Source organism: Hemitrygon akajei, chromosome 9, assembly GCF_048418815.1.
Source record: "Hemitrygon akajei chromosome 9, sHemAka1.3, whole genome shotgun sequence".
NCBI classification, from domain to species: Eukaryota; Metazoa; Chordata; class Chondrichthyes; order Myliobatiformes; family Dasyatidae; genus Hemitrygon; species Hemitrygon akajei.
The window spans coordinates 29,002,124-29,026,956 of NC_133132.1; the positions used below are offsets into that span (position 1 = coordinate 29,002,124).

Sequence of the window (24,833 nt, forward strand, 5' to 3'; positions counted from 1 at the left end):
AGTGATTATACAGCAAACCGGCATCATAGAAGCCTGACGTAGTGCCATGATGCTCTGAGGGCAGCAATAAGATCTTGAACATACATTTGTTTCTTTGTGGGTTCCTTACTGTGTAACACACATTGCAAAACTTTTCAAAGGGTACAGAAATGACCTCTTACCCAGTGTCTAACTGAGCAATACAAAAAGGAGTGATTCTTCTCCGTCCGTCAGCTGTCCGAGTTTCAATCTGCTTCTTTAATAAATTCTATAAAGGAGAACAAGAGAGAAAGAAAATTCACGTTATTATCCAGCACACTATTTGCTTCCCATTGAAGCTCTCCGTAATGTGGCCAAGGCTTTTAATCTCAGAGACCACAGATAGCAGCGCACTTCAGAGGAGTTTTCATTCAGAAGATAAATCCTCTGAAACAAAGACCAAATATGATGGGAGTGAAATACCTACACAAAACACAACAGGCTGCTACAATTGCCGTGCGAACGATTCTTATGAATGGCGCTCTTGCCATCTTTCAGGGAATGTTTGAAACCCAACACCTCTTGGAAACAAGCTGCATTGTATTACACTAGACCAGCATAAAAGCTTTGGCGCAATCAAGACCATGTCTCAGCACAGAATGGCAATTAAGTTATTAAAAAGTGACAATTCTTCATTACAAAAATTCCGATTTGAGTACAACTCATTAACGCTTGTACTCTGAAATATTTTGGTCCATGCTCTGTACAAATGTACCAGGTAGTCTCCTGACATACACCAGAGTTTAAAACAAAACAAATTATCATGTTCTGCCTAATGTTATCAGTAATAGGAGCAGTTATAGCCCTCACCGCGGGCAATTACATTAAAAGTAAAGCAGATTCTTGGTCAGATAGAACATGATCACATAAATTCAAGCTACATGAATCCACCAAAAATGTACCCAACCTGTTCTATTTGATTTTTGCATGGAATTGGCCAAAGGGCTAACTGTCTGACAGGCTATGGCGACAGCCAAACATCTTATAAGGACAGTTAGGACCAAGGAAGGAGGTTTCTTTAAGTTTCCACATAAACAAAATGCAAGGATCCTACCTAAAGTTAAATCTGTGTGACTGCCATTTACGTCACTTTAAGAGTGTCCCGTTGCAATTACCCACAGGCACCACGGTAGTGAAGCAGTTAGCACGATCCTATTACAGCTCGGGCGTTCCGGAGTTCAGAGTTCAATTCCGGCGCTGTAGTGGAAGGAATCTCTGTATGTCCTCCTCACGGAACGTGTGGGTTTTTCCAGGTTCTCCAGTTTCCTACCGAGTCAGTTGCCCCATGATTAGGTTAGGGTTAATCAGTATTGAGAGGTTGCTGGGGCAGAGGGGCCTACTCTGCACTGTATTGCGAAATAAATAAATTAATTAAGAGACTTTGAAAATCCTTTTCAGATCCACAACTGTCTTCATCAAGGAATCACACCATCTGTAGGTTCCCCCATAAATCAAACACCTGACTTGTAAAGCACCACTCTCCTTTTACCATCGCCAGGTTGATGTCTTTCCACAGTCTCTCTTTAACTATAAGTGTTGAAGTAGTTCATGAAGGATCTCAGCCCAAAACATTGACTACTTATTTCCCTCCGTGGATGCTGCCAAACTTGCCCAGTTCCACCAGCACTTTATGTACATAAGGAGCACTTTTCAAGTTGAATAAATTAGGAAGGGCAGTTCTATAAGTCTAGAATAAGGGTTCCCAACCTTTTTCATACCACGGACCCCTACCATTAACCTAGAGGTCCATGGACACCAGGTTGGGAACCCCTCTAGAGTCACATTGAGGCTAAAACAGAAAGGGACTATAGACCCTTCTCCAAAAGATATTACCAAGTGAGACAGATCGCTTTTAGCCATAATTCCTTGTGTTCATAGTGCCTATTGTCAATAATTAAATAGTAAATTCAATTTTAAAATTTCCCAGCTAACATTGCAGGAATCTGGACTTCTGTTCCTGGGCCTTTGATTATTAGACTGTACCTGAACCAATTCATTGTTCCCTTATTACAAAAGCCACTGGTAATGATGTACAAAAGACTTGACCACAGTTTCCACAACAATCCCAGTGATTGCTGGAGTTCTTAGATGGTGGCTCCTGGTCACTATCTCAGGAAGTGAGAAATAAACAAGCAAACTACTTGCAACTTAGCTCTGTTCTAACTTAGGTTGCAATTGAAATAATAAAACAATAGTCATCAGCTACAGCTGCATTTTATTCGAAGTATCATGAACCAGAAGTGAAAAATCTAAAGTAATAACAGAAAATTATGGAAATATTCAGCAGGCCAGGGTATTTCCAGCATTTTCTGTCTTTGTTATGAAAAGTCTGAGAAAATTAAACTGGCCTTGGGTATAAAACAGGTGCAGTTTAAAATCAAACAACAAAGTTATTGCTTGAACAGCATCTTTACCTTGAGAAAGACTAGGTGCAGCTTGGTAATTTCATCTTAGGAGGGAATTAGTAACAGTTTATTTTAGGTTCTTAGAGTGGAAGGAACTACTATCAACTTGTTATTCAGTCAAGTGTGAATCTTAAGACTTTGGAGAACTTGGACCTTGGTGCTAGGTCAATAGCAGCACAATGAAAAGACAAAAGCAAAAACAGAAAGATCAAACTTGGAAACACGAGGAAATCTGCAGATAACACACACAAAATGCTGGTGGAACACAGCAAACCAGGCAGCATCGATAAGGAGAAGCACCGTCGACGTTTCAGGCCGAGACCCTTCATCAGGACTAACTGAAAGGAAAGATAGTAAGAGATTTGAAAGTAGTGGGGTGAGAGGGAAATGCGAAATGATAGGAGAAGACCGGAGAAATGAGAAATCGTCAGGACTGACGAAGGGTCTCGGCCCGAAACATCAACAGTACTTCTTCCTATAGATGCTGCCTGGCCTGCTGTGTTCCACCAGCATTTTGTGAAGATCAAACTTGGGCTGCTGAAATGCAGACCTCTCTATCTGGTATAAATAATTTAAGTCAAGATTAAGTTAAAGAAGAAAAAAACAGGCACCTGCCACCAGATTTTTCTCCAATTTGGTCTTTCAACATGATACACATCATCGATTGAGCAACTGCTCGTCTAGAACACTTGCTGCTCAAATGTCATGATGGCCGACTAAATCATTCTAAACTTGCTGCAACAAATTGGTTTTCATCCAAATTGTCAAAGTCATTATCAAAGTATGTACACTCTATGTCATTTGTCTTAAGATTCATTTTAATAGAAATATAGAAAACCTACAGCACAATACAGGCCCTTCAGCCCACAAAGTTGTGCCAAACATGTCCCTACATTTTCCAGCAGTATTTACAGGAAAAATCAAGAAATGCAATAGAATATATGGAAAAAACTATGCATAAACAAAGAGTGACAAACAACCAATGTGCAAAAGTAGACAAAGTGTGCAAATAAAATGAAATAAATAATACTAAGAACATGAGTAGTACAGTCCTTAAAAGTGAGTCTGTAGGTTGCGGAATCAATTCAAAGTTGTGTTGAGCAGTTATCCACACTAGTTCTGGAGCTTGATGATTGTAATAACTGTTCCTGAGCCTGTTGGTGTGGGACCTAAAGATCCTGTACCTCCAGCCTGATAGCAGTAGCGAGAAGAGAGTATGGCCTAGATGGTGGGGTCCTTGATAATGAACGCTGCCTTTTTACGGCAGCATTTCTTGTAAATGTGTTCAGTGGTGGGGAGGGCAATGCCTGTGATGGACTGGGCTGTGCACCTCGCTCTGTTGTTTAACAGTTCCCTCCTATTAAAATTATTATTTTTAGGATCTGGGTGTTACTAGCAAAGACAGTACTTATTGCCCATCTTTATTTGCCCTAGAGCAAGGGTTCCCAACCTGGGGTCCATGGACCCTTTAGTTAATAGTAGGGATCCATGGTATATATAAAAAAAAGTTGGGAGCCCCTGCCTTGGAGAGATTATCAATGAATTACCTTCTTGAACCCTGTGGTTAATCTGAAGATACCCCCATAGTGCAGGTCTAAGATTTTGGGAAGTCAGATAGGATAAATCCAGTAAAGAGTGGAGCATTGAAGAATGTTGATGAATAGAGAGAGCCAAAGATCCTAAAAGTGGAAACACATGTGGATAGGTGGTGAAGGTTTGCCTTCATGGGGCAAAGAAATTAAGAGCTGTGATGTTTATGTTGCTACTTCACAAAACACAATTTAAGCTGAATTTGAAGTATCTAAGATTATGAGAGGCATAAAACAGACAGTCAACTTTCTTTCCCCATAGTTGGGGAATCAAAAAATTATAGGACATAGTCTTAAGATGAGAGGTAGGAAATTTAAAGGGGATCTTAGAAGTTTCTTACATTGGAAACGGTTGAGCAAGTGGTAAAATCAGGCACAACTATTGATATTTAGAAAGACACACTTAAATAGACGAGGCATAAAAGAATATGGTTATAATGTGAGCACATGGGATTAGCGTAGATGGGTAAAAAGGTCAGCATGAGCATGCTGGACCAAAGGAGGTACAGAAGCCTGACGGCACACAGACAACAATTCAGGAACAGCTTACTCCCCTCAGCTATGCATATACTTTTTTCTTATTTGCACAGGTCACCTTCATTTGCACATAGGTTGTCTGTAAGTCTTTCTATGTATTTCACAACAGAAACAGTACGTTGGATGTTTCTATTGGATCTTTCATGACCTACAGTCCCAAGTACTTCACAGTCAATCAAAGATCTCTGAAGTATTATCATCACGGCTAACATGTAGGAAGCATAGTAACTAATTTGCACTCTTTAAAAACGGAAATACAAGAGATAACCTGTTTCAACAATATTAATTTGGTATGGGTATTGGCCTGGACATATGGGAGGATGAAAGGACCAAAAATTCCTCCTCAAAGGAAAATATACCTGAATGAACATGTCATTTGGCCAAAAGCAATATGTCTGAGATATAGTGCCATGTACTGCAAAGAACAGGCTGCCTTCCTCTTACATGCCACTTGAGCACAGAGATATTGCAAGTTATATCAAACAGTGCAAGACACTTAGTTGACATTACAAAACAATAATTACAATCCATCCACAATATTAATGAAAAGGTTTTTTAAAAATCACAGAGTTTGAAAGTATGATTGAAACAGGCTATTAACAAGAAGTGCATGTTTGTAAGCTCCTCTCATTTAATTCAGGTCTAATTTTCCTAAAATGGTTCTAAATATTGCACAAATATAAACTGAAATTCTAAATCAATTGAAGCCATATTAAAATGCTATTTCGAATTTCTCACTTTTAAGGTTGGTGTGTCAACTAACGTGGCCATCGAAAAGAGCACAAAAGGTTTTTGCTAAACCAGAATTTTTTTTAGCACAAAAATATTGCAGGTACTGAAAGAGCAGAAGTAAACACCAACTGTACGCATGAAACATCTGAGTGTATTTCAGTGAATCACAAACAGCAATGAGTAATAAAAGCACATCTGCTTCAGACCCCATAACTGATGGTCTTCCTAGGTACCAGCTGTAACCATCCCTGCAATATTCAAAAACACAAGAGACTCTGCAGATGCTGGTAATCCACAGAAACATACAAAATACTGAAGGGAACTCAGCAGAATAGGCAACATCTATGATGGGGAATAAACAGTCGACATTTCAGGCTGAGACCATTCATCAAGACTGGTGGCCTGTTCTGCTGAGTTCCTCAAGCACTTTTTACACTGCACTGCAATATTCAAACCCGTGGCACAAAAGCATCAGCAGGATTAATTTAAATTTCAATTCTCAAGAGGCGATTTCTCATCCATTACCTTTCGAATGTCCTCCAAGCTCTCTCCATTCAGCATATTCGGCACTTTGGAAGCCATCAGCTCCCTGGAACCCAATGCATTTTTCTGTTCCTGTAACTGCTTCTGCTGCTGTTGGTACTTCAACATCTCTGGATTCTCGATGATAGTGGTGGACAGCTGCTGCTCTGTTGTAATTGCTAAGCTTTTGCCATAAGTCTTCTGGTGAATCATGTTCTGTAAGGCAGAGGAAAAATAATAAAATATTTGGGTCACCAAGCAGGTGAAGAGTTATAATATGCCTTAAAGGGGAATCTTTAATATTCTAATAACCAGATTTATTGCTGCTCCCATTGAGTTATGTTCTCTCGACAACATGAAGCAATCTTAAGTAGGCAAGTGCGACATCAGTGTGCACTTATGCTCTTTTATGGAAACTGTGATCTTAATTCAAAATAATGTTACAGCTTGCACTGAAATGGATGAAAAGCAATGCATAACATGTGAATATTAAATTTTGCCCTCGTTAACTTTACTAGTGAAAAAAGTATGATAAACAAGAATGTGTACGAGTTTAACTTCAGTCATCCAGTAGCACTGTTGAGCTCTCTCCCCCACCTCACCCCCACTAAGATTTCATAAGTAGGACAAAAATTCAACTCCAACCACATATTCCAGTAACATATATTCAAGGTATTTGGTATTCCGTAGTTGTACAGTTTGGTATGGCCATTGCTTTGCTCAAGGCCACAAGAAATTGCAGAGAGTTGTGAATGAAGCCAAGTGTATCACAGAAACAGCCCTCCTCTCCATTGACTCCACCTACACTTCTCACTGCCTTCAAGCAGAAGATACAAAAGCCTTAACTGGCATACCAGCAGACTCAAGGACAGCTTCCACTCCACTTCTGTAAGACTACTGAACAGACTTTTTGTACAATAAAATGGATTCTTGACCTACTTCATCATGGCTTGCATCTTATTGTCTGCCTGCACTGCACTCTCTCTGGAACTGTAACTATACATTCTGCATTCTCTTATCACTTTTACCTCAATGTATTGATGTAATGAAATGATCTGTGATGGACGGCATGCAAACCAAACGTTTTTCACTATATCTCCTTACATGTGACAATAATAAACCAATTATCAATGCTGTTAACAGATCATCCAGTGTAATTCACGCCTCAGGTATAAACGACAAAATTTTAAAACCAAAATGTCCAGATGAAATGACACCCAACGTGCACATTACTAACTGCAATATAAGCACTGTTGAGCCTAGTCTGAATTAACAGCAGAAGTGTTGAAGGTCGTAGAGGTAGGCAGCTTGAATGATCCATAATTTTAGCACAAAATGTGAGAGCTGGGCATCAGTGAATACTGCACTATAAAACTCTATATGAGGTCTTTGGCACCGTTTGACTGCATTTGTCTAAGCATTTAATTTGCTCTTTGCCTTTGGACATGGTTGACTAAGAGAGCATTGGAGATTAATTGCTTGCATGCAGCTTTGTGGAAAATGATGATCTACAACTTGTCCAATAACAAGCAACTCCACATAAGGGCACCCAAAATACCTACTCCTGTCAAAATTTCAGTGATCCATCATAAAAGAACATCACTCATTAGGAAACAAGCACATTTGGAGAAATGTTACATTTATTTTGTTCTAAAAGCTTCTTTTCATGTTGTCACTCTAGGAGAAGGGATATAAGCTGTTGTTAATATTTTTTATCTTCCACCTTTTAGTTTACTTTCAGGTTTATCTTCCACCTTTTACTTTATGTTTATCATTCACTTTCTTCTCTGATTGCTTCAAAATTCAAGAGAAACATTATTAGTTTCAGAAAGTTAGATCACTATTATTACATCTTTGCTTGAAGATTATTCTCTCTGACGTAAGTAACACGACCACTTTACAAGCAATTTTGTCATTTGCATCCAATTGAGACGGCAAGCACACATTTGATGCTTCTGCACAGCTGGAGAACCAGCTTTTATTACCTTCTCCTCCTCAGTCAGTGGATCACCCAGTTCTTCCTGTGAGAAATCCAGAAATGCCACTGTTCCATCCATTGAGCACACCAGCAATCCCAAACCTGTTAAAGTCCTGGTGTAAAAAGACATATCTACATATTTAACACTTTCAAAGTCAACATTTTGCACTCAAATTACCAACTAACTGCCAACTTCCCCGATCAATGCAGAATATCTGCAAAGTAGGCATTCTTCCCTTTGGGTCATCTACAAACACAAGCAAAATTAATTCATGGATGCAAAAGGGATGTTCTTATCAATTTGTAATGAATGCAAACATGATGTAAAAGGAAATTGAGATTGACATGAAAGCAGTGCCAGGAGAGCTGGAAAGCTGGAGGTAGCATTTCAGTACAGGGAGTAAATGGATCATAAAAGGCAACAGTGTAGAAAAGAAAGGTAGTCATACTTATCAGGAACTAGAATCTGAAATGTTAGAAATAGTGGGATAAGGAAGGACAAAAGAGTCTGTAGGAGCACTTTATTACTTTGTTACAATCAATCATGAAATAACAGCCTTTAAAAAGGAAATGCGAACGTCCTGGGAGTTTCAATTTTCATATAAACTGGATAAATTGATGTGGCAAAAATGAACAATTCACAGAATTTATTTGAAACAGTTTCCTGGTGCAATACACAATGGAATCAAATGATTTTAATTTTTCCCTTAATGAGATTAGTAATTAGTAATATCTATTAATTGGTGATTGCATAGTAAGAAACTCTTGAGGAAGAGGCAACCACAGTACGATTGCATGCAAGAGTAGCATACTTTCAGACATCTTGAAGCAAAATCATAATTCTAAATAAATCTAACCACAAAAGTATAGGAGCTGGCTTGTAGAGTCAAGGGGTATTATTGCAGTGAAACAAATCCTTAAATGCGAACTGACTATCAAGCACCCAAATACACTAAAGCCTATTTTAGTTACACAAGTTCTGCCACACATGGAGATTGCACGGCAGAGTAACAGTCATGTATTTCTGGTTGAATAAAGATTAAAGTAAACTTATTATCAATGTATACCATATACAACCTTAAGATTCATCTTTTTGCAGGCAGTCACAAAACAAACACGGTAAGATCCACGATAAACCCCATACAACAAAGACCATCAAATACCCAATTTATGGGGAAAAAATCATGGAAGCAATACAAAAGTAAACAAATAATACACAAGACATGAACTAGAGTTCTCGAAAGCAATGGAGCCAGTTTAGCGCTGAGGCGAGTGCAACTAGTCCAGGAACCCAATGGCTGCAGGCCAGAGCTGCAGAATCAGTTCAGTGCTGAGGTAACTGAGACGCAGAGTAGTGAACTGAACAGCAGTTCCTCCTCTGCCCTCGACCTTGATCTTTTTAATCTGGTTCAGCACTTAAATCAGCTAAACATCGGTTTGTATCTCACTCTCAGGCCCTGGCCCCACCACTTCGACGGGGCCCAAGTTTCAATCCAGCCTGAAGTCTGCTGCAGCAATGGCCACAGCCGAAGCTGCATTCTCAAGAGTCCAGTTTGCCAAATCCTTCAGGATACCATAAAAACCCCAGATCGTTCAGACTGTTCAAAAGCACAGATCCCAAAGGGAAATTACAGACTGGGTACTGTAGTGATCGTAGTCCAGAAAAAGTATATTTAGTAGAATAGTTGGTCGAATTGCTAGCTGCCTGCTAAACGTTGCTGAATATCGCCAGACCCATCTTAATATGATAGAATCAAGGAACCTGGATGATAAGAAGGTGGCTGTGCTAGTGAAAGTGCTTACTAATAATTCCAAGTGCAGGTGCCACAGTAGCGTAGAGGCTTTACAATCCCAGTGATCAGGGTTCAATTCTGGCTGCTGCCAGTACGGAGTTTATATGTTCTCCCATGGCTTTCCTCCAGGTACTCTGGTTTCCTCCCACATTCCAAAGACATATGGACGAGGGTTATTAAGTTGTGGACATGCTACGATGGTGCCAGAAACATGACTATATTTGTGGGCTGCCCTAACATATCCTCAGACTGTGTCGGGCGTTGACGTAGTCACTGTATGTTTTTTAATATTTTGATGTACTATACATGTGACTTTTTTCTTTAAATTTGAACCATTAAGTTGATTCCACTCTCTCACCTTACTCCAGTACAATTTGAATATCATATAAAAACATAAGTACCTAGGAACATAGGAACAGGAATACGCCACTCAGACCCTCAACCCCTCCAAGTAATCATGACTGATCCGCCTCAGGCCAAATCTTTTCCATACCAGTTCGCAATCTTTGGAAAAAAAATACATCCAGTGGCTTAGACGCTAAAGCCCTCTGGGGTAGAAAGTACCAGTGATTTAACACCATCTGTGAGAAAAATTGCTATGCATCTAAGTTTTAAATAACCACCGCCAAATCAATAAACACAGCCGCTGAAAAAGGATCCAGTGCTTTTGCAGCATGTATGACACACACACACAAACTCTTCTCTGGCTTCCAGCTGGGTTCAGGTGTCGATTTTAACCAATGTTTCGATGACAAACCAGCGACAAGCTCCTCCTCAGCGGTGGGTTTCCTGGTTTTTCCGTTTACCCATCTTCCATACATTTCCACAGCTTCTGGAAGGATCACCAAGATCCTGAAGAAATACAAGATAAATACCATCCTCCAATCCCAGTTAACACGGGTCAATGAGCTGGGTCTCAGGATGGTTGCCAGGATTCCCTGTGAGTGCAGAGCAGTGTATATCAACCAGACGGGACACACAGTGTAATGCCGCATCAAGGAGCATAGCAGGCTTATCTGTGTGGATCACCCAGACAAATCGTGAGTAGCAGAACATTGCATGTGCAATGACCACAGGATTGACTTTGATGGTGCAAGACTACTGTGCCACACCAATGGCTTTTGGGACTGCTTGGTGAAGGAAGCCATTTAAATAAGATGAGAGAACAAGAATTTCAACAAAGAAGAAGGTCTCACTCTAAGTAAGAACTAGAGTACGATTTTAAACAAGGTGGGACAGCAGAAACCTGTTTGGTTGCGATGTAACCAATCAGAAGGATGGACGACGGGAGTTGAGTTTATATACCGCCGGACTCAACATGCCGAGGCTTCATCCTTGATGAAGATGGTGGAGTATGTCATAAAATTTAGTTAAAATCAACACCTGGACCTGGCTGGAAGCCAAAAAGAGTTTATGCAACACATCCCCTCATTTGAGCTTCTTCCTTTAGTGAGAACACCACAACATCTACCCAATTCATGCCTTCTTTAGATATTATACATTTCATTCGTCCAGACTCCAAAGAATACAGATCTAACTTATTTTGCTGCTCAAGGCAACAAAACTTTCATTCCCAGGAAAACAGCTGAGTGAATTTCTTTTGGACTGTCTCCAATATCCTTTCTCAAGTAAGGGGATCAGAACCATACAGTACTACAGGCGTTAGCCTCACCAACACACTCTACAGTTGTGGCCATACTACTCTACCTCTAAACTCCAACCCTCTTGCAACCCTCTTGATAATATGCTATCTGCCTTCTTAACCGCATCCCATTTGACTCCCCAGTCTGTATGGCCCATGACTGATCAAAGTGGAGCTATTAAGAACCTCAAGGTGTTGCATCAGGAACACACAGAGGCCCCACATACAGTAAACTGTGAAAGGAATGAACAAGGTCACAAACTACCTCCTCCTGCCCATCTGTTGCTCCCATACTGACATCAGCCACCTCAGAATCCACAAAACCAGGGCATGGTCCAGAGCGATTGCAGAACCAAAGCAGTAGAAGATTTCATCAAGCAATTAACTTGTTTACCTCACCCTCTCATCAGACACTTTTCGTTAGTCAAATTCCTCCTTACCAGCTAAGGCACACCAGCAGTACCTGAGGCACATGATACTGTTCCTGCCACAAATATAATTATAGGGATGGGGAAAGGACATCTGATAAGATTGCTTCCCACACGAGATAGGTTCCAAATATTCCCAATGTATCTTTAAAATCAGATTAGCTTTATTTGTCACATGCACTGCTGAGCATTTTAGAAAGGTATGTTTTACAGCCATATTATGCTGATAGTGAGCAGAGTAAATATCTAGGTTATGATGGCGGGCACAGGGCACACAAATTGATGGAGGAACTCAGCAGGCCAGGCAGCATCTATGGAAAGGAATAAACTATCAACGTTTCAGACTGAGACCCTTCTCAGGACTGGAAAAGAAGGGGAAGGATCCAGAATAAGAAAGTGGGGGGAGAGGAAGGAGTACAAGCTGGAAGATGATAGATAAGGCCAGGTAGGTGGGAGAGGGGGATAAAGTACGAAGTTGGGAAGCGGGGTGAAGCTGGGTGAAGAGGTGAAGAAGAACGAATGTGATAGGAGGAGAGCGGACAGTGGGAGAAAGGGAAGTGGGAGACACCAAGGGGAAATAATAGGCAGGTGACAAGAAGAGGTAAGAGGGGAGCCAGAGTGGGCATGGGAAGGGGCAGGGGGGAAATTACTGTAAGTTAGAGAAACCAATGCTCATGTCATCAATAAGCAACATTGCTTTAAGATGATTTTTAAAATCTACTGATCCTCAGAGATGTCCTCCTCTTTCAAAGGACAGGACTTCCCTTCCTCCACCATTGATGCTGCCCTCACCTGCATCCCCTCCATTTTCCAGACATTCACTCTCACCCCATCTTACCACTGCCATAATAGGCATTGTTCCTCTTCTCCTTACCCAATACTCATGAGCCTATGCATCCAGCACGTCACTCTCCACAACTTCCACAGGGCACCTGTTGATTCTTCAACAGGATCCTCCCCACCAGACACATTTTCATCTCCCCCTCCACTTTCCACAGGGATACTCCCTCTGTCAGTCCCACGTCCAAACTCCCACCTGGCACTTATCCCTGCAAGCAATAGAAATGCTTCATCTCTACCCTCACCTCCATCCATGGCCCCAAACAGTCCTTCCAGATGAGGCAACACATAATCTGCAATCTGTTGGGGTCACCTACTGTATCCAGTGCTCTGACGTTACCTCTTCTGCAACGCTGGGACCTGATGTACACTGGAGGAATGGTTGCTCCATCCACAACAAGCAAGATTTCCCAATGGTCAACCATTTTAATTCCAATCTCCACTCCCATTCTGACATGGCGGTTCACAACCTCCTCTACTGCAACAACGAGGTCACTCTCAGGTTGGAGGAACAACCCCTCATATTCCATCTGGGTATCCTGCAACCTGATGGCATCAACACTGACTTCTCAAACTTCCAGTAATCCTCCCCCTCCCACTTTTCCCTATTTCATTCCCCATTTTAGCTCCTTTATTCTCCTCTACTCACTTATCAACAATACCTGGTTCCCATCCTCCTTCCCTTTTTCCCCACGGTCCCCTCTCCTCCCCCAGCAGATTCCTTTTTCTTCAGCCCTTTACCTGTTCCACCTATCACCTCCCAGCTTCTCACCATTCCCCCTCTCCCACCTTCCTGGCCTCAACTATCAGCTTGTACTCCTTCCCCTCCTTCCACCTTCTTATTGTGGCTCCTTCCCTCTTACTTTCCAGTCCTGATGACAGGTCTCAGTCTGAAACATCAACTGTTAATTCCTTTCCATTGATGCTCTGTGGCCTGCTGAGTTACTCCAGCATTTCATGTGTGTCACTCTAGATTCTGAGCTGCATAGAGTCTCGTGTTTTAAATATGTAGCTTGGTAGATTAGGCACAAGCCAAGTGTGATGCTTTCAAAATCAAACGGCTTGCAAAAGTTCAAAATGACCAGTTTCTAGATTATGTCATACTGATTGAAGAACAGATCAGCTGACATTTTATTCTTATCCAGAAGCAATTAAGCATGCAAAAAGAACACATGATTGATTCTAAAATAAAATTGAAATCTTACAAAATGATTTTTCCTCTAATTATTGAATTAATTCATTTAATTTTCTATTGCAATACTACTATCAATTTCGCTCTCATATAATTAAATACATATGAAATGGAGCACTATTAGAGCAATCCAATTTGACCCTTACCAGGAAATATCCATAATTGATTTGTCAAATAATTCATGAATCACCACCAGGGGGCGTTTCAGGCACGTCAGCTGCAGAAACAAAGCAACAAATGAACACAAACTGCAACCCGGTGTTTCTTTCAAATACCTAATCCATTTAAGACTGGCAAAAGCAAATCACAACCAAATGCCCAAGCACAAAGGAAACCAATTCCAACTGAAAGTAAAAAGCTTAGTCAAAGGGATCGGTTATAAGGCATGCCTTAGAGGGAAGAGATAATAATCCAGGAAACAATGAGAGAACTTCAGGATTTAGTGCCTGGACTACAGCAGACCAATAGTAGAATGAAGGAAGTCAGCTCCCCAGTGTTGGAGAAATGCAGTTCCTGGACTGCTGTCAAATATCAAATGTCTGAAGAAATGCAAACAGAAGGACATTAGGGATCTGGGAACCAATACAACTTAGCAAGTGCGGAGGAGACTCAGCGAGCTGGATTTTGTGCTGGTTAGGAATTGAGCAGTAACACTTTGAATGAGCTGCAGCTTGCAGAGGATTGTGAAGAAAGTAGAATCTGGAGGTGGCAACAATGTTGATGAAAATATTCATCAGTACATGGATAGAGCAGGGAGATGTTACAGAGAAAGAAACACACACTATGACTGGGGTGGAAAGCACAGTGTCAACTAAAGAGTCAACAGTCTGATTCAGCATGTGGGGAAGATATGGGGCTGGAATCAATGGCCAAAGGACAGTGTTTATGGCAGAGGCTCACACTAAGCACAACTGAAAGTAGGTTTGTGTAATCCAGGCAGATCCAATGTACTGGATCACACAAATCACTACAGGTGCTCTAAATCTGAAGTTAAAACAAAAGATGGAAATTGTAGGCAGATCATGCAACAGCTGTAGTAAAAGAAATCAGGAAAATATTTCAGGTCAAATATTCCTTAGTAAAATTGCAAAATGTTAGTGATAAATCAAGTTCATGAAACAGAAAAACTATTATGTATGTAAGAGGGAGAAAGTGAAAGAAAGGAAGGCAGAAGTAAAGCATGTCTAGGTCTCAGAGCTTACCCAAACTGAGAGGGACCTGTCTTTACTCCCCACCGCACAACAACAGTAAGGACAGCTGGGTTTATTAGAGCTTCCATTCCGCGGCTTCTTCTTGAAGATCTTAGGGTTAAATTTCTAAAGATGGGAAAAGAAGAAAGCTATCAACATCAAGTGCAGCTTTACGTCCAATGTATAAAGAAGCTACTAATTCACTCTGTCTACTGATCAGCACATGCAGACACGTAGCAGGTTTGAGTACGTAACATCGGTAGATTTCAATGCTAGTGACATTCAAAATTTTCAAGCCTAAAGAATTCACTCACTCACTCCTCTCATAAGATAGCGATAGTTGGGCCATGTTCTAACCTACTCCAATTGATCAGAAGCACAAAGCACAGAACAAGGCATTCATCACAATTTGTCTGCGTCAGTCAAAACAAACTAATTATGCTAATCCCAAATCCCAGCTCTCAGGCCATAGCATTGAAAGTTCTAACTCTTCAAGTGCTCATTTGTGATGAGAGTTTCTCCCTGTATCACATAAGACTGACAGTCACCATTTTGGGAAAGAAAATCTTTACTTCACTAATTTTACTAATTACCTTGAACCCAATGTTTAAAGTTCTTGAACACATTCCTAAAGTGCTCAATTAATTTCTATAAGCTTTTAACTGGCAGGCTGTTGAAATGTTTGAGATCAAAATGGACATTTTTTTGCTCTGCAGAACATCTGGGATACATGCAATCAGACCACCCAATCTTGTAAACACTTCCCCGGTCAAATCAGAAAAATATCTGATCAAGACATGCAAATTGGAATATTGAAGTGTTGAGCTACAACCAGGATATATGTTTGAAACGGCACTTAGAAAATGTTACATCCACTTCAGTAGCAAGTTATAAGACCATAAGATACAGTATAGGAGCAGAATTAAGCGATTTGGCCCATTGAGTCCGCTCAACCATTTTATCGTAGCTGATCCAATTTTCTCTCAGCCCCAATCTCCTGCCTTCTCCTGCCAGGCATTCAGGTCCTGACCAATTAAGAATCTATCAACCTCTGCCTTAAATATACATAAAGACTTAGCACTACCAGCAGCCTGTGGCAAAGAATTCCAGATTCACCACTCACTGGCTAAAGAAATTCCTTCTCACATCGATTCTAAAAGGACAGCCCTCACTCTATTCTGTGGCTGTGTACTCTGGTCTTAGACTCTCCCACCGTAGGAAACATCCTCTCCACATCTGCTCTATCAACACCTTTCACCACTCGATAGGTTTCAATTAGGTTATCCCTCACTTCTCAGTTCTAGTGAGTACAGGCCCAGAGCCAATAAACACTCTTCATATGACAAGCCATTCAATTCTGGAATCATTTTCGTGTATCTCCTTTGAACCTGCTTTCAGCATATCCTTTCCTACATAAGAGACCCAAACCTGCTCACAATACTTCAAGCAGGTCTCACCAGTGCTTTATGAAGTTTCAGCATTACATCTTTGCTTTTATGTTTTAGTTCTCTTGAAATGAATGCTAACAATGCATTTGCCTTTCTCACCACAGACTCAACCTGCAAATTAACATTCAGGGAATCCTGCACAAGGAGTCCCAAGTCCCTTCGTGCCTGGATTTTTGTATTTTCTGTCCATTTAGAAAAGTCAACTCTTTCATTTCTTCTACCAAAGTGCATGACCATACACTTCCCGACACTATTCCATCTGCCACATCTTTGCCATTCTCCTTCTTAATCTTCTGTAGCCTCTCTACATTCTCAAAACTACCTGCCCCTCCACCTATCTTCATATCGATTGCAAACATTTCAACAAAACCGTCAATTCAATCATCCAAATCATTGACATATAACGTAAAAGGAATTGGTCCCAACACTGACCCCTGTGGAACACCACTAGTGACCGGCAGCAGGCCAGCAAAAGCTCCCTCTATTCCCACTCTTTGCCTCCTGCCTATCAGTCACTGCTTTATCCATGCTAGAATCTACCCTTAATACCATTGGCTCGCAGCTTGTTAAGCAACCACATGTGTGGCACCTTGGCAAAGGCCTCTGAAAATCCACGTACATAACATTCAACCAATTCTCCTTTGTCTGTCCTGCTTATTTCTTCAAAGAATTCCAACAGATCTGTCAGGCAAGATTTTGCTCAGGAAACCATGCTGACAATGTCCTATTTTATCATGTGCCTCCAAGAAACCCGAGATCTCATCCTTAATAATCTTCTCCAACATCTTCCCAACCACTGAGGTCAGACTATAGTTTCCTTTCTTCTGCCCCTCTCCCTTCTTGAATAGTAGAGTGTAATTTGCAACTATCCAGTCTTCAGGAACCATTCCAGAATCTAGTGATTCTTGAAATATCATTACTAATGTCTCCACGATCTCTTCAGCCACCTCTTTCAACATTCTGAGGTGTACACCATCTGGTCCAGGTGACTAAGCTATCTTCAGACCTTTCAGTTTCCCAAGAACCTTCTCTCTAGGTTTGGTAACTTCATGCAATTCATGCACCCTGACACCTGTTACTTCCTCCGTACTGCTAATCAGTATATTGGCCATTTCGTTGTCCCATTGCTATCTCTCCAGCATCGTTTTCCAATGGTCCGATATCCACTCTCACGTTTCTTTTATATGTAACACACTGTAAGGTTTCACTGCTAATGTAACAGCTTCTCTGTAATGTTCCACTGCTGAGGCAATGGTTTCTCTGTAGCAGCAATGTTTGGGTTATGACTAGAGATAACAGAGCATGTTAGCCAATGAGCAGGATGTTTTTCTTTCCTGTGTGTCTGGGAGTCAGGAATTCGCAGTCTTTTGCCGGGAAGAGATGAGGAGAGAAGACACAAATAGAGAGTTGCTAGACCACCGATGGAGTGCTCTTGGTGCGAGGATCCAAAGGTCAGCAACAATCAGAGTATGTCACTGGTGGATAAATGGCCTTATCAGTGAACTCCAACGTTTGCACGTTAGACTGTTTCATGAGAATGGGCCCTTTTTTTTGTTTCTTTACTAACCATATAGTCAAATTAAGAATTACAAAGCTCAATCGTTTAATCGCAAATTGTGTACTGTTTGTTAATGCCCTTCCTTTGGACAACATCAGTGGCGTGGAGAGGGGATACCTGCAGCTTGGGCAACTGCCAGTCTTCCATTAAAAAAAGACCTTGTCCAGGCTTGTCCAAGGCACAAATCCATGGCCTATCCAGACTAACGGAGGCCTACACCCTTTGTTATTTTGTGGTACTGACCTTTAACAGGGGACACATCACGCAGCATCCACCCAAATGAGATTTCTTAAGTTTGGCTAGGCCAGAGATTATCATTCCTATATTAAGCTGCTAGCCGAACAGAGTTACAATTGTGGGGACTCGTCTGGGATTGATTCCATTGGATGCTGTGTGATTACCCTGAGCATTACCCTGAGTGGGGTAGATATTCGTACTCTAGATGAATTGTTAATTCGCCTGTTAAATACTGTTAAAGTTGCAACTGTGGACTTTAGGACTCTGAACAGGCGCTCCATCCCTGACCAGTATACAATCCTGAGTACTGAAGACGCACTGGCCTGCCCGAGTGGTGCGGTGGTTCAGTGTGCTGGACTTGAGGAGTGGATATTACCAGATACCCATGAGTGAGGCCAATAAACAGAAAACAGCATTTATATGTCCCCTGGGATTTTTCCAGTTCGAAAGGATGCCCCAGGGTATCTCGGGAGTTCCTGCAACCTTCCAGCAGGTCATGGCGAAGACTATGGGGGATATGAACCTGCTTGAGGTATCTGTATATCTGGATGACCTCATAGTATTTGGATCCACCTTGGAAGAACATGAAGCGAGGCTGCTGAAGGTGCTGGACTATGTTGGGCACATAGTCTCCCAGGATGGAGTAACTACAGATCCAGCTAAGACAGAGGAGGTTACTACTTGGCCAAGACCCCAGACTGTGAGCGCTTTGCACACCTTCCTCGGGTTCTGTGGTTACTACTGGAGCTTCATGTAAGGCTACGCAAGAGTGAGTCACTCATTGAATTAGCTTCTGTGCAGTTACCCTCCCTTGGGGAAGAAAGGAAGGGGGAGAAAAGGACAGGAGGGTGGAGAGTATCTTAGCCCGTCTGAGCCCTTTGGACTGAGGTGGGATGCAAAATGTGAAGAGGCCTTTCAGTAGCTGAAGAAGCTGCTGACCCAGGTGCCGGTGCTGGCTTTTGCGGACCCCCAATAACCGTATGTACTGCACATGGATGCCAGCCGAGAGGGTTTGGGGGCATCCTGTATCAGGATCAGGGCACCAGGTTGAGGTCCATTGCGTTCGTTGGTCAGAGTCTGTCGCCCTCCGAGAAAAACTATCCCACGCACAAGTTGGAATTTCTGGCATTGAATGGGCAGCAGTGGATAAGCTGAGTGACTAAGGGGCCAAGTTTGAGGTGAGGACCTGAATGCGTGCTATATGCTGCCTTTCGCTAACTCCCCATTGACTGAGGAAAAGACTCCTGGCCTTTCTCCCGCTGAGTCAGGTGAAGTGGGGGGTGGCTACCTGTGGGTAGCCTGGGTTGTTATTTCGTGGTACTGATTTGCAACAGGACACATCATGCAACATCCACCCAAACGAGATTTCTTAAATTCAGCCAGGCACTATCATCCCCTATATTAAGCCACTAGCCGAACTGAGAGTTACATATATTTTATGTATCTAAAGAGACTTTTGGTATCTTCTTTAATATTATTGGCCAGCTTATTCCATCTTTCTCTTCTTAATGACTTTTTTTAGTTTTCTGTTGGTTTTTAAAATTCTCCCAATCTTCTAACTTCCCACTAATTTTTGTTCTAATATATACCCTCTCTTTGGTTTTTATGTTTGCTTTAACTTCTCTTGTTAGCCATGGTTGTGTCATCTTTCCTTTAGAATACTTCTTCCTCTTTGGGATGTATGTATCATGTGCCATCCAAATTGCTTCCAGAAATTCGAGCCTTCACTGCTCCACCATCATCTCTGCCAGGATTCTTTACCAATCAATTCAGGCCAACTCCTCTCTCATTCCTCTGTAATTCCCAGGGAGGTACATCTTCAACAATAACTTCAAGGTTTTCATATTTACTTGGGCATCTGCTCTTGCCTGAAATTGCTGTACAATGTGTGGATAATCAACCAAGTCCGTTGAAGGCTAGGCCTGTCCTGGGGTGAAAGGATCGTGCAAGTGCGTGGATGGGAGGGCTTCTTATACTGTTGTTTCCTTGCTTGTTACATTCTGTGTTGTTCATCTGAGCACTGTGGTCATGCTATGTTGGTGCAGGAATGCGTGGCAACACCTGCAGGCTGCCCCCAGCACACCTTTGGGGTGTGTTAGTTTTTAATGCAAGTGCCATATTTCACTGTAGGCTTCGATGCACATGTGATATGTAATCGTGAAGAGTGAATGGCATTAGCCTCATCATTATTTTAACAGAAAATCCATGCTCTCTCTACCTCCTACTCTTTTTTCACTTCTGTAAAATCAGAACACTTATTTATAAATCACATTCTGCCAAATGCTATTCCACAGGATTTATTGAGGCAGATCACTTACCACCACAGTAACTGCCTTTCGATGGCCAACAAAGTCCATGTTTGTCTTCCAGCCATCCCGTTCAATAATCTGGGCTGTGGGGCCTGAGTTATTCATAGCATGCGCAGATACAAGATAATGGCCATCTGGGGACCAGCTTAAACGCAGTACATGTGTTGTGCCTGCACACTAAAGAGAGAACAAAAATAATAAAGAAGTCTGACCAACATATACCAAGTCAAGATCAGTTACACCAAATTCCGTACCAAATAATGGAACTTACATCTTGCAAATTTAAAATCCCTTCTGAAACACAAGTATAATTTTTCTTGTTCTTTCAAAAAAAGCATTGAAAACATAAAGTAATGGTGAACAGGTATTATGCTGACTGGTTGTCTGTGACCAGTGGTGGTCCACATGGAGAAATGCTTGGACCTCTCTGTTGCTGGTGATAATTATAAATGATCTGAATGAAAATGTACGTGGTCTGATTAATAAATATGCACAGAACAAGAAAACTGGAAGAGCTGAGGGCAGTGAAGAAAGTTGTCAGGAAAGATTCAGCAGGACATAGATTATGCAGAAGTTTGAGCAGAAAATAGCAAAGTGGTGTTTAATCCAGACAAGTGTACGGTACTGTATTTTGGGACGAAATGCAAGAGGAAAATGTACAGAAATGGCAGGACCCTTAGCAGAAGTGATATACAGAAGAATTTGGTGCTTAAGTGCATAACTCCATGAAACTGGCAATAAAAATGGATAGCGTGGTAAAGGTGGCATGCAGCATGCTTGTCTTCATTGCTCAGGGCATTGAGTATAAAAGTAGTAAAGTCATGCTACAGCTGTATAAAATTTTGGTTGGGCAACTGTTGAACTAGAGTGTAAAATTGTTATTTTTCTTCTAATGTAACTTTCCATGCTGCTTTAGATTTTTATGTAATCATCTATATGTGAGTAATTGTTCAGAGAATCTTCCAGTAATTGTAATATAGCTGATTCTGCATCTTAAGAAACACAAAATAATTGATGATGATATCTCAAGAGAGATAGAAACCAGGGCTCTAGAATAGAGCTGATCTCCACTCCACACCCTCCTTGCTTCTCCACCTTCACCAATGCAGAAAGCTTCTGCATTTTCATTTGTCAAAATTAGAACAGTTAGTTCACTTGACAGTCATTTTTCTCCCTCTCCTGATGAATTCTTCATGGATGAGCTACATTCCAAGCATTGAAACCACATGCTTCCCTAGATTCTATATCTACTGACTGGCTTTCTCAAAGCCCACTTTGTCCACCTCCTTGAAAACAACTGCGATTCCGTCAGTCCAAATCCTTTTATTCCCATGATGCATGTTAACTGATACATTAATGCTTCTCTTAGAATCTGTCTCACTCCCCCATTAACATGAAGTCCCTGCTCAAACGCCCACCCATTTTCTGTATCTTTGCAAACTAGCAGCCCATTTCCAGTTGCTCCTTCCTTTACAAAGTCCTTCACTGCTCCCAATAATGAGCCCACCATATTTGTACAACGGAACACCTAAATACATTCAATAACATTTCGTACACTGCCACATAACTGTGAAAGATACTCTTTCAATTAGTGATCTGGAGACTTTGACCTAGATGAGCACATCATCATTCAAAATATTTCCTCTTATAGAATTGCCTTTGTTTGACTCTATTATTATGTTTCAAATCTCTGTGAAACAATTATCCACAAGGGTTCCTCTTCTCATAGCCCTACCTGCCTGTGGACCAACTCAAGAATCTGTCTTTGGTCCTCTTCTATTTCGCATCTACTTCCCAGCTCTTGGTGGTATCATCAGGAAGCAAGACATACAGCAATGTCTCACCACCATCTTTCAGGATCCCTCCCACTTTGAATATCACAAAACACCTGCTTGCAATCCAGCTATGGATGAGCAAAGATTTGCTCAGTAAACATGAACAACACTGTCTTTGCTTCTGACCACAGTCAGTTTGGTTTGGTAAAAATATTCTAACCCTAACCCTCCACCATATCCATCAGCACAAGGATGTGTATTTAACCCCCTGCTCTACTTTCTTTATACAGTCGGCCCTCCTTATCTGCGAATTCTGCATGCGCAAATTCAACCAACCGCGAATTGCGAAAACCCGGAAGTGCTCTTCCAGCTCTTGTTGTTCGAGCACGTACAGACTTTTTTTCTTGTCATTATTCCCTAAACAATGCAGTATAACAACCATTTTACATAGCATTTACATTGTATTGGGTACTATAAGTAATCTAGAGATGACTTAAAGTATACGGGAGGATGTGCGTGGGTTATCGTGGATCGGGATAAAAAAAAATTGGAAGTTCTCTTACTAAGTAAGTCGAAACAGGTTCATCCGATATTATTTAGCGTCAGTTAGTCAAACGTTTGCCTTAGTCTGTATAGTATATATTTTACCTTTCTATGCATATAAAACACTTAAGAACGTATGTTTCAACGCCGGGCTCAGGAACGAAATTTCTCGGGACTCAGGACAGATTGCTCCCGAGTGCACTCTCCGCCGTGCCGGGTTGATGTGGAAGATCAAAAACCCAAAACCCCAAAACCCAATAATTAAACCACTGCGTTGCTTAGTAATAATTGTAGCTTTCATCGGGGCAGACTTTTATCCTTTAATATTGCTCCCATCGTTGACCGGTGTAGCCTAACGCCTTTCCAATGACCGATGGTGTTTCACCTCTTTCCGATCGCTTTATTATTTCCACTTTATTTTCAATCGTGATCATGATTATTTTCGCGAACAGAAACACTGCAGATTCAGATCTCTACCACCAGGTCTTAATGTCCACCGCACTGAGACAAGTTAAATGAGGTCTAGGGTTCCACTGTGAGACAGGTTGAATAAGGGACTTGAGCATCCGCGAATTTTGGTATCCGCAAGAGGTCCCGGAATCAATCACCCACGGATAAGGAGGGCTGACTATACCAACAACTGTGTGGCTAAGTACAGATCCAACACCATATACAAGTTCGCTGATGATAGCACTGCTGTTGGCTGTATCAGAGGTAGTGATGAATCAGCATACAGAAGGGAGATTGAGAAATTTGGCTGAATGGTGTAGTAACAACAACTTCTCACTCAATGTCAATAAGACCAAGGGACTGAGAGTAAACCAGGAGGGGAAAACTAGAGGTTCACAAATCAGTAATCATTGGAGGATCAGAAGTGGTGAGGGTCAGTAACTTTGAATTTCTGGGTGTCACTATCTCAGAGGACCTGTCCTAGATCCATCATATAAATGTAATTATGAAGAAAATGTGACAGTGCCTCCACTTTCTCAGGAGCTTGTGGAGATTCGGCATGTCATTAAAAACCTGGCAAATTCCTACAGCTATGTGGCAGAAAGTGTGCTGACTGGCTGCATTACGGCCTGGTATGGGGACCCCAATGCCTTTGAGTGGAAAGTACTACAAAAGCTAGTGGATTTGGCCCAGTACATCACAGGCAAAACCCTCCCAACCATTGAGCACATCTACATGAAATGCTACCGTAGAAAAGCAGCATCCATCAAAGATCCTCACCACCTAAGCCATGCTCTTTTTTCGCTGCTGTCATCAAGAAGGTGGCACAGATGCCTCAGGACACACACCACCAAGTTCAAGAACAGTCACTACCCCTCAAACACCGGACTCTTGAACAAAAGGGGATAACTACACTCATTTAACGACTCTTATCTTGTTATTTCATGCTCGTTATTTATTGCTAATTACGAACGTTTGTATTTATTATCTGCATTTGCACAGCTTGTTTACAATTCACAGATCCTGTTTACAGTTACTGTTCTACAGATTTGCTAAGTATGCCCGCAGAAAAAGAATCGCAGGGTTGTATGTGGTGACATGTGTGTACTCTGATAATAAATTTTACTTTGAACACAATGCTGTTCTCCTGCTACCTATCTGAAGAGGTGCAAGGAAATGTACAACCCTCTCTACATTCCACCCCCACATGATCTTACTTCCACTGCTGTAACATTGCTTAATGCTAATGGGTGGCCTAGTTCAGCACATTGACTGCTGAGACCATTCATGTCTTTCTTATTTCTACAACTGGGCATCTGGGCATACCAATGCCACTCTAGTAACACTCTGTCTTCTGGTCTGTAGAACAGTGCTTGCCTAAAACTCTATAGGAAGAAGCACTGTCGACGTTTCGAGCCAAGACCCTTTGTCCTGACGAAGGGTCTCGGCCCAAAACGTCGACAGTGCTTCTTCCTGGAGATGCTGCCCAGTCTGCTGCGTTCCACCAGTGTTTTGTGTGCGTGGCTTGAATTTCCAGCATCTGCAGGTTTCCTCGTGTTTGCCTAAAACTCTGTTGACTAATATTAAATTAATTGCAAAGAACATTTGCCTTGACTCCATACTTGCTGATTTACATTGGCTCCCAAT

At 41.6% G+C, this 24,833-nt stretch overlaps 1 protein-coding gene across 2 annotated transcripts in view; it reads right to left on the bottom strand.

The window, feature by feature from the left end:
- The window catches only part of hira (histone cell cycle regulator a), a 129,551-nt gene that overhangs the window by 49,266 nt on the left and 55,452 nt on the right, over window positions 1-24,833 (bottom strand). For both annotated transcript variants that reach the window (XM_073055706.1, XM_073055705.1), the window contains exons 8-13: window positions 20,428-20,595; window positions 14,879-14,992; window positions 13,823-13,893; window positions 7,789-7,894; window positions 5,807-6,019; window positions 162-247 (exon numbers count right to left, since the gene is read on the bottom strand). In XM_073055706.1, coding sequence (XP_072911807.1) covers window positions 162-247; window positions 5,807-6,019; window positions 7,789-7,894; window positions 13,823-13,893; window positions 14,879-14,992; window positions 20,428-20,595 — 758 coding nt within the window. The remainder of the gene's footprint in view (window positions 1-161; window positions 248-5,806; window positions 6,020-7,788; window positions 7,895-13,822; window positions 13,894-14,878; window positions 14,993-20,427; window positions 20,596-24,833) is intronic.